The sequence below is a fragment of the Strix uralensis genome, chromosome 14, assembly GCF_047716275.1.
Source record: "Strix uralensis isolate ZFMK-TIS-50842 chromosome 14, bStrUra1, whole genome shotgun sequence".
Lineage (NCBI taxonomy): Eukaryota > Metazoa > Chordata > Aves > Strigiformes > Strigidae > Strix > Strix uralensis.
Window position 1 is genome coordinate 22,246,148 of NC_133985.1, and position 10,657 is coordinate 22,256,804.

Genomic DNA, 10,657 nt, shown 5'->3' on the forward strand with positions numbered 1-10,657 from the left:
CTGGAATTGAGGAATACGGTTTGGATTGCCCCTTTTAAGGGAATCTTGCAGCAAAACGGGGATGATTCATGGGATGGTTTCTGCCCTGCTTATCGTAGTAACTGCCCGGGGACTATGAATAGCACCGGCGGCGCTCACACTCTTTCGCTGCCTTACGGAGGGAGAAACGCGTCGAGGGTCAAGTAGAAACGGTCTGCAGATTATTTGTGTGTGTTTGTTTGAAGAGTTCCTCTCCGACGGATGGATGTTGAGTCTGATTTCAGAGAATGTGGGCGTTTTTTTGCTCCGTCGTGTTGTAATTTATGTTCTGTTGTAATTTACATTCTGCTCAAGCCAGATTTGCTGGCTGAGACTCTGCTCTGCAAACGCCTGTGACCGTGTTGTCACTGGGGCTGGGAGCTGAAGGTCTCGGCTCCAAAAGCCGCGGTGCCTGTGTGTGCAGCCCCAGCCCTGCCAGAGCGCTCGGGGGATGCTGGCTCCCGACATTCAGATCCAGGCTGAGCGTAGATATTTAAGGCTCTGCTTTGCATCGAGCCGTGGAGCGGTGCTGCGGGGGGTAAGGACAAACGGGAACGGAGCATCCCTTCCCGCAGAAATACGGTGGAGCGGGGCGGCAGCGTTGGGTGGGCTGAGATGTTGGGATGGGAGCCCACAATAACACCCTTACGTGCCCCTACACGCTGCTTTCCTTATTCCATTTTACTCAAGGCAGCAGGAAAAGCTGTTTACACTCGTCGTTTCTCCATCTCACCCGAGCTCTCCCCATCTCTCACCAGGGGCACGATTGTCAAAGCTCGGGACAAGCTCTACCACCCCGAGTGCTTCATGTGCGACGACTGTGGCCTCAACCTGAAGCAGAGAGGGTATTTCTTCATCGAAGAGCAGCTGTACTGCGAGACACACGCGAAGGAGAGGGTTAAGCCCCCTGAGGGATATGACGTGGTGGCTGTTTATCCAAACGCTAAAGTTGAACTTGTCTAAACCCAGGCTGTGCTCTGGAGAGGTCGGGCGGCCGCGCGCCCACCCACGTCCTCCCCGCCGGCTGCGCAATGTGGCTGTAATCAACCCCGATTACCAAAGCCCAAGTTAAAATGCCTTTTCCTAGATAAAACCGTTTACACTTGGGATCTCCAGGGGATGGTGTTGAAAGCATATGAACAAGTTTTTCCCTTCTTTTTGACACTCTGCTTTTTGGGTTGCTGTGTTGGGTTATTAGTCTGTGCCATAACCGTATCCAAGATCTGTGTAAATACTGATTAATTCTCTACTCTGTTTCATATAAAACCAGTATTCCTTTTTTTTGCTCCCCTCTTCTGAAAAAGTGAGGAAGATGTTTTAAAAGCTCAAAGAAAATAAGGCACTTTAACAAAAGAAGCTAACTCCTTTATCCTGACCTTAATGTCCTGCCCTCCGGCTGCCCCAGTGATAAACCGACCCCCTGACGAGTCTGGGATGTGGTACTGGTGGGTCCCTGGCTCAGCCCCATCCCAGCAGATGTGCCAAGGAAGGACAGTTTCTTAAAACAGTATTTGCTGTGAAATTCCCTGGATCAGGGCACTGCAGTTTGAGGCTGACACGGACCAATCCGAGTTCCCCGAGAGATCTCCACACTGCGTCCAGGCTTTTTTATTTCTTCTTTCACTCTTAATTCAGTTGTTCTGTCACCCGATTGCCCGAGCACACCTTCAAAGGACACTGAAATAGCGCAGAGCCCACCTTGACTATGCCCCCTTCCTATGCTCCCACCTCTGTCCTTGCTTTGGCCGTTCTGACTCTTCCCCAATTTTTGCTATATTTTTGTAGTCTTTTATTTCTAGATCCCCAGACTGCTGCCATCCGGGTCTGCCTCCCAGCAAGGAGGTGGCAATAAAATCCCTCCAGGCACTTAGGAAGTAACGGGAGAGGCGGTGAGCCCCGAGTCCAGAGGGCAGTGGCTTTGGATTTATACCCGTGCCCCAAGGCTGCGCTTTCAGACCTGTCGTCCACTTTATCTGACGGGGAAAAGTTTTTGAGGATCTTGGGATGTTGCTTTGTTGGAGAAATGTTTTATTTGTGTTAGTGTTTGGAGGAGAGAGAGTTTAGTCACCCAGCTGCTGGGTGCCACCGCACGTGGTGGTAGGAGCTGTGTGTTTGGTACCACGAGGTTACTTCTGCTTTGTGACAGCCTCCTTCCTCCTCCTCACTTGAGAGAGGGAGGATGTGGGGGAGAAAAAGAAACGTCTGTGCTCGCTTCCCTTCTGTGGAAAAGGAAAATAGAGATGGGGCGATGGCCAAAGCACTTCTGGCTCTCCGTAACGGGGGTCTGAGAAATCTGGGACTGGAGGAGGGCTGGGAGCTGAGCATGCAATTTCTTCCTACAGGTTCTGCACCCCAGAAGGGAGTAAGGATTTTAGGGTGTTACCGGGCTTCATCTAGACCTCTTCATGTGGTGCTTTATAGGGCTTGAAGCTGCTCCTGCCCGGTGCCCGGCAGCCTCCCAGCAGGGCTGGGCTGCCCGAGCATATGTCCCAGCTGGGTACCACCTCGCAGCCACAGAGATGCTGGCCATGTGCCTTCCTGCCAGCACCAGAACATCCTCCTCCCCCTCCTTCTGCCATCAGGATTTTTAATTATTTAAAGTGCAAGAAACGTGGAAATTTGTATCACAGCGCTGAGCCTCGTTTTTCTTGTATTTGCACAGCCTTGCTTGGTAGGTTGGACCATCTGAAGGGAAATACTTGGGACAACTGTGAATGAGGAGGGGACTAACAATAATCAGGTGGGAAGCGTTACTGCCCTTGTTTGCAGGCCTCTGCTTGGAGCTCGTTAGTTTGTCATTGTCAGAAACATTTGTTCTGAATTCCTCCATTAACCTCGCATGTTGCTGGGCTCAGCTCCAGTGCCTGTAGCGTGAAAGTTCAGGCATCACCCAAACCCAGGACTGAATCCAGCTTGGCTGAGCAATGGAAAACTCACAACATGAATGGCCCAGGGGGCTTTTCCCATTTTCCACAGCAGATGGTTGTAGCTGCCACTCTCTGCAGCTCTTGTCTCCTGTCTTGTCCCTCCATGTCGACAGTTGTGTCCTGCAGCGATGCCAGGCGTCTGGCAGCCCTGGCACAGGGGACACCTTAGAAATTCATAAATTATTTCATTGCCCTTATTTTGAACACCTGAGCAGGCTGCTGGTGGGACATCCTTGGTGGTCTCACCCAGCTGCTGCACCAGTACAGCACTGGGAGTGCTGGGTATGAGGCTTTTCTTTTAATTCAAAACGAAATTCCCACAAATCAATTTTTCCTCGCAGTTGTTTCATGATACCCTTTTTTAGGAGTAATCAACTCATTTGATCCCCCCCATGGAGCTTGAAGCCGGAGCTGCCTCGAACAACCCCATCCCGGGGCACGTTGATTCCCGGGTTCAGGCCACCTCGTTCACGTTACGGGGTCTGTAGGAGCTGCGACAAGCAAGCCTCCCTGCCACAGGTAACGCTGCTTAACTCTGTAAAACGTGGGGAGGGCGCCGTTTATGAAATATAAAATAAAATTGTATTGTCAGTTTTATGTCTCGTGTTACTTAGCTTGGCCTTGGCCCGGTGCCCAGCTGGGGCTCTCCCGTGGCAGTACCCGTATGTTTGGGGGTCCCTCAGCATCCAGATAAGGACCCTGGATAAACTTTAAAAAGCATCTCGAAGACGGAGCGCTGCACTTCTCATGGCGTTGTGCATCGAGAGCCTTGTTTGAGGTTTGACCTGTGTGTTTTTAAACTCATGAGACCTCCCTGGGCGCAGAGAGGGGCAGGGCCATCGTGTCTCTGCCTGTGACCTGAACGCCCGCGGGTTCTCTCCGCTGGTGTGACCCAGCTCATCCTGTGATGGTCCAGAGCTTTACCACCTTTACCCCTGCATAAGGCCAATGAATTAATTTAATTAGCAGCGTTTAACCAGCCACGGTGCTGCTCCAAGGGTACCTTCTCCCACCTGAGGGCCCAGGCTCTCGCCAGACCAGGAGCTGCAGCTCTGCGGAGTTGGGGATGTCACCTGCCCCGTCGTCATTGGAGTGATCCAGGCAGCACCCAAGCTGGAAAACACCCTTGTCCCCGAGGGAGATGTGACCCACGGTACAGCCATAAGCAAACTGCGCTCCTGAAAATCCCCTTGCACCGCGCTGGCTGCCCCGCTGCTCAGGCTCAGCCTCCGTAAGCCAGCACAGGGAGCCCAGAGCTGTGACACCCGCATGGCGGGGACAAAACCACATGGTGGGGGCAAAGCCGGTCCCAAAAGCCCTGTCCCACCCCCGTCATTATTAACGCTCGACCTGCAGAAACCCGCTGGGTGGTAGGAACCCGGGGATGGGGGGTGAGGGCAGCTCGCTGGGGTTTCGCAGCTGTAGCGTAGAGGGATGTTTGTTTATGGAGCTAGATCTCCATAGGCCTGGTTTTAATACTTGATTGGTATTGGATTCACTGCTATGTGGGAAAGTCAGAAGTAATGTGAGTTAAGTGCCTCCAACAGATATTTAATCTAAAAGGTTTTATTTGGACAGCGTTCATATCTTGAAATTGTTGCTTGTATGTGCTTAATATATTTAGAAAGACAAAGCCTCTGAGGATCCACATGTGGCATGGAAGATTTCCATACAGTTTGGGTCTGTGTAACTCCCTGTCTAATTACAGCACATATTCAAGTAATTAACACGCTTATGACTCTCCAATTAGTGATTTTTTCCATTCACCCTTGAAGGTCTGTCAGATACGTTTATATGTTATAGCCACCGCGATCCCCGGCCCCTCTGCCCTGGGCACTGGTGCTGTGAGGCTCAGCCCCACAGCTGAGCTCGGTGGGGAGATCCCCAGCTGTGAGACTGAAGAGGGGGACACAGGGGGTCTGGGCAGCCCTGGGGTCCCTTTGAGACACCCTCCCACCCCCACCCCCCCAGTCCCTGTGGCAGCCCCGGCCCATGCAGCAGCCACTGTCTGACCTGCCCAACCCCGGGATCCTCCTCTGGGCTCCTCTCTGCTTTGGAAAAAAAAGACACATGAGATCAAACACGGTGAAGGGCACCGTTTATTAACTAAATGAGGTGGGACCGAGGCCAAATGATTCAAGTTCTAATTGTTTAACTTTTTCCATGTATCATCATTAAAGTTTCCTACTTAGCCAGGCGTTATTTCCATCACCACACCCCCTTTCTTCTGCTGCTTTTGTTTGGAGTTGTTTAACTTTGCTTTTGTTACTGGATGGCTGCCCCAGGGACCTTAAAAAAAGCTCAGCTGGTCCATTTGTATTAGGATAAAAGTCCTTGTGCCATAGGAGGGGAGGTAGAGGGAAAGAGGCTCTTTGGAAAAGTTCCCTCTCCTCTCTTTCTCAAGTCTGAAAGAGGCTATTTTACTTACTTCAGGGAAAAAATTCTTCCCCACACATACACTAAAACACACAAAACTGCTCCTGACTGTAAGGGAACTTATCTGCAAGTTATTTTGCCTCTTTGTTTCTCCCCAGGAAAGCACAGGCTGTCAGGAAACACCCACCGAGCTCCCCCAGCCTGGGAGCAGCTTCTCACACCAGGATATTTAAATATTTTGAATTTTTATGTAGTCCTAAAGCAGTTTCTTCGTGCAAGAAGAGCTGGTGGAGAGGGCCTGGGCGGGGGCCAGCAGCTGCTGCTTTGGGCAGTTAATGTGCACGGGGTCACTCTCTTGCTGAGCAAAGACACTTGCTCAAGCACTCTTCAGGCTTTTAGCTTTATTAAGGAAAACAACTACTTTTTTTTGAAGAAGAAACATGTCAGTTCTCCACTCCCAAACCTGAGGGGTGCCAGGAGGCCAGTGGTGAGCGTCTGATTGACTTAGAGGAGACTCAAGTGGCCATGGTCACCCAAAGGACACTGAGTACCGTCCTTGGAAAAGCCGGCTGGAGGGGACCTCAGGAGGCCACCCAGTCCCTGCTCCTGTCTCCAGGCCCCACCACCCACCCGTGTCCCTCCTGGGAGTATCTAATCAGTCCTCAGGATAGATCTGTAATGATCAGGAATCAGGAGAGTCCCAGCTCCCCAGGCAGTGTGTCCCAGGGCCTTTCCGAACATCTGGATGGGCGGAGGAATGCATAGGGTAGAGAGTGATAAAGGGGGGTGCCTGGGGCTATATAGGGTGTGTAGGGGGTGCATGGGGGTACCTGAGGGGCAGATGGGGTGCTTGGGGTGCAGGGGTGTGGGTGCAGGCCGAGCTCCAGCCCAGCCCTGCCGGGCGCTGTGCCTGTCTCCTGCACCATCTAGTGATGGAAACTGAAATATCCAGCGGCTTCAGGCACGATGGGAGAAGAATCATAGAATCGTTTAGGTTGGAAAAGACCTTTAAGATCAACCGAGTCCAACCATTAACCCAGCACTGCCAAGGCCACCACTAACCCACGTCCCTAAGCACCACACCTACACGGCTTTTAAATCCCCCTAGGGATGATGACTCCACCCTGACCCTGGACAGCCCATTCCAGGGCTTGACAACCCTTTGGGGGAAGAAATATTTCCTAATATTCAACCTAAACCTCCCCTGGCACAACATGAGGCCGTTTCCTCTTGTCATGTTATTTGTTACTTGGGAGAAGAGACGAACCCCCACCTCACTCCAACCTCCTTTCAGGGAGTTGTAGAGGGCCATGAGGTCTCCCCTCAGCCTCCTCTTCTCCAGACTAAACCCCCCCAGTTCCCTCAGCCGCTCCCCATCAGACCTGTGCTCCAGACCCTGCACCAGCTCCGTTGCCCTTCTCTGGACACACTCCAGCCCCCCAGTGTCTTTCCTGTGGTGAGAGGCCCAAAGCTGAACCCCGTATTTGAGGTGCGCCCTCGCCAGTACTGAGCACAGGGGTAAAATCCCTTCCCTGTCCCTGCTGGCCACATTATTCCTGACACAAGCTGGGATACCATTGGCTTTCTTGGCCACCTGGGCACACTGCAGCTCACATCCAGCCGCTGTTGGCCACCCCCCCAAGTCCTTCTCCTCTGGGCAGTTTTCCAGCCGCTCTCCCCAAGCCTGTGGCGCTGTGTGGGGTTGTTGTGACCCAAGAGCAGGACCGCCGGGTTGAACCTCAGGCCTTGTTGAACAACTCAGCCTTGTTGAACCTCATATGATTGGCCTGGGCCCATCAATCCAGCCTGTCCAGACCCCTCTGTAGAGCCTTTTTACCCTCCAGCAGATCAACGCTCCGGCCCAACTGGGTGTCATCTGCAAACTTACTGAGAGTGCCTTGATCCCCTCATCCAGATCATTGATATATTAAACAGAATTATTAAACAGAACTGGCCCCAGTACCGAGCCCTGGGGAACACCACTTGTGACCAGCTACCAACTGGAATTAACTCCACTCACCACCACTCTTCAGGGCCGGTCTGGGAGGATTCCCAGTGTTGTGGGGTGGTTTCTGGGTGGGAACAGCTAAATCCACCCCAGAGGTCTGCGCTTCTAAGAAATCTCTGGCAAAGGCTGGGCTGGGAGAGGCAGTTTTAAGCCACAACGATGGGTTTGAGCCTGTCCCCTGGGTATATTTGCGTGCCGTCAGATATCCCAGCCCTTCTCTGGCAAAGACCCTTTGTCTTTCCTTGCCCTGATGCAGCTCTGACCCACGTCGCTGTGCCCTGACCCAAAGACTGAGGGGCTGAAGCCCTTGGTGAGTGGTGGATGGTCTTGGGAAAGCTGACTCCACTCAAGCAGATGCGTTTTGGGGGGGTTATCCTAATCCTCACACGCGTGCTACAGGCACCCTGGCTCTATCTCTTTTACAGGATTCCTACCACAAATACCTGAAAATTGCCTGAAAAATAATCACGCTGAGTACTGGTCTGCCCAGCTCTGCTTGGGAGGGGGAGAGTTCACACGCCACTGCCAGGAACTGGGAAGTGATGGCCACAACTGCCCTTAAAAGCTCTACGTCCCGTAAATTAATATGGTTTCAGGTGAGCCTTGCACCAGGCAATTCTCAGCGCTGCTCCATGGATAAGTGCACTGCTGAGAGAGCAGCAAGGCTGAAATGAGTCATGAGCCTTTTCGGGAGTTGCTAAAGATCTTTTTTTTTTTCCCAGATGTCGTCAATCCAGTGGGATGTGGCTCTGATGGATGCGCTCAGTGGCTCTGGGGCGGGCAGGAGGGTAAACCCAGGGCTTTGGGCAGAGCAGGGTGGTGCCATGCTCCGGCCAGGGGGCACATGTCCAGTCCCTGGGCATGGAGCCCCTCAGGGGACACTCTGCAGACTCAGAAAACACACTTACAAACCGGATTTGGCTTTGCCCCGTTGATAAGCAAGCTTCCACTCGATCTGCGTGCTACGCAAACAGCGCAGAATTACACAACTCAAAACGGTCACGGGTTTTTTGAATTCCCAGCTCTGGAGATGGCTACTGGGAGGTGACACAGTAGTCCCACTGAGGCAGAGGATCCCTTGAGAGGGGCCTTGCCCAAGCAGAAGAGAAAAAGCAGAGCTGCTGTGACCACCCTAACCCGGAGCAGCCCACAGAATCACAGAATCATCCAGGTTGGAAAAGACCTTGAAGCTCCTCCAGTCCAACCATGAACCTCACCCTGACCGTTCCCAACTCCACCAGATCCCTCAGCGCTGGGTCAACCCGACTCTTCAACCCCTCCAGGGATGGGGACTCCCCCCCTGCCCTGGGCAGCCCATTCCAACGCCCAACAACCCCTTCTGCAAAGAAATCCTTCCTAAGAGCCAGTCTAAGATCGCACCCAGGAGCGATGGTGACGGCCGTGCCAGGCAGCAGTGTCACACGGGGCGGGGGGGGGTGATGTGACATGAGCACACGAGCAGGAGCCGAGCTGCTCCATGGCCGTCGGGCAGCTTGCACCATCACAGCAGCTCCTCGGTGCCACCTCCTCCCCCAGGCCATGTTAGAAAAATCTGTTTGCACAAGAAATATTTGCACAAGAGGTGGTTTCTCAGCTCTTCAAAGACTCGCTCCTTCTCCCCCCGGGACAGAGGTACTCCTCCTTTGCTCTGCCGGCAACTCAGCATCTGATTTCACTTTACAGGAATCTCTCCCACCTCATTTCCCACACGCTGCTCTTGTCTAATAGCTGAAAGCGTGTTTGAGAAGGCTGCAGTGAAATGCACTGACCATTTTTGGAGGGGTCATTTGGGAGAACTAGGACCAGTCCTGCCTCTACAGGGAATTTACTCCACGACTGCCTGAGCCATTCACCAGCCACTAATTCCGTGTGGTTTCCACAATCTCCATGCCTGGGTTGAAGCGTCCCGTTGGAGCGTAAGCGGGGTTTGCAGTCTGGGGAGCAAAAGCTGGCAGTAGAGTGGCATCGCTCCGGGCTAGAACGGTTCTATGTGGCAGCCAGTGGTGCTGCGGCAGAGCTGGCTACAACAAAAGGTATTTCCATAACTACTAATTGATGTGGATTCACCATATAAGAGAAAACCCCATGGTGTTTTCATGTTGAACAGAGGAAATTTAGAATACATTAAGGATTCATCCGCAAACCAGATAAACCCGAGCATGTTGTACGTGTCTACCGCTTACTTTTGATGTGCTAAATTTGCAGTCTAACCACTTATTTATGAGCCCTGCAAATTATTGCTGTTATTACTGTTGACTGAATAATTACTAAGATTGCATTAACATTAATGCTGAAGACAATACATTCCCAATTCCTTATGTCCTCACGGGAGCAGGCATGCGTTGTCTGCCTTCACTGCGGTTCTTGCGCTGCCCCGAGGCAGGGCAGGGCAGGGCAACGGCTGCTGCCTGCAAGCCCTGATCTGCCTGAATCAGCCCCAGCCCTGCTCTTATCACCAGGGTCAGCTTGGGCTGCGGGGTGGCTCCAGCCCGGCATCGAGGTGCCACCTCCAGCCTCTCTCCAAGCAGGAGGGATCTAAACCTTCCCCATTTCCTGCACGACATCGGCTCTCCATCCCTTATCCCGAGTAGCAGTGGATTTCTGCCCAGCCTGGATAAACGCTGCTGCCATCTGCTTCTCCTCCCTGGTCTGTGCCTCCACCCCACAGAACCCTCGGCTCGTCTCTGCTGGCAGGATGCCTCTCAGCCTGCCCTCACCCACTGCCGGCACAGGCATCCTCAGCTCCGTTCCCCGAGCGGGCACCCGGCCGTACACCTCCGGGGAGCTCTGTCACTCAAGCACATCAAGCACTGGGCGTATTTTAAACACCATCGTGCTTCTCACCGCCCCCAGAGTTATTTCCAAAGATGACAGTGTCGCTCAGATTCCTGCAGTGGCCTTACCAGCTATCTACACACCCAGCTCCAGGCGAAGGCAAGAGTCACATGCAAAGCGATAATGGTTAACAGTTAGGAAACAAGAATATAAAAAGCTCCTCTCCCGAAGCCAGAGCTGCTACAGGCTCCTTCCCAGCAGATGCTGCTGACCTTGTCTGCTGCGTAAACACCACTAGGAAAAAAACCCAGGCTGCAGATAATGGCAGATTTTCAGGGGCTGTGAGCACGTTTGATTTCTAAAGCTGCGCCTGGTGCTTATTTTCCACCGTGCCCTGTGTAGGAGGGCTGGCATCCCTCCTGCCCCCAGCTCTGCCCGCCTGGCCGGGGGGCAGGCACCCTGCTGCCCCCCCGCTGTGCTCCTGCAGACCCCCAGCTCGTTCCTTGATCGATAACTGATCCAGTTTCCGATCTAGTGACCATCAGTGTGACCC

The 10,657-nt window shown here is 53.0% G+C and overlaps 1 protein-coding gene across 1 annotated transcript in view; it reads left to right on the forward strand.

Moving 5' to 3' along the window:
• PDLIM4 (PDZ and LIM domain 4) overlaps nucleotides 1-3,542 on the forward strand; it is a 53,371-nt gene extending 49,829 nt beyond the window's left edge. Inside the window, exon 7 of the mRNA XM_074883866.1 lies at nucleotides 777-3,542. Coding sequence (XP_074739967.1) covers nucleotides 777-981 — 205 coding nt within the window. The 3' untranslated portion in view covers nucleotides 982-3,542. The remainder of the gene's footprint in view (nucleotides 1-776) is intronic.
• The last annotated feature ends 7,115 nt before the right edge of the window (nucleotides 3,543-10,657 follow it).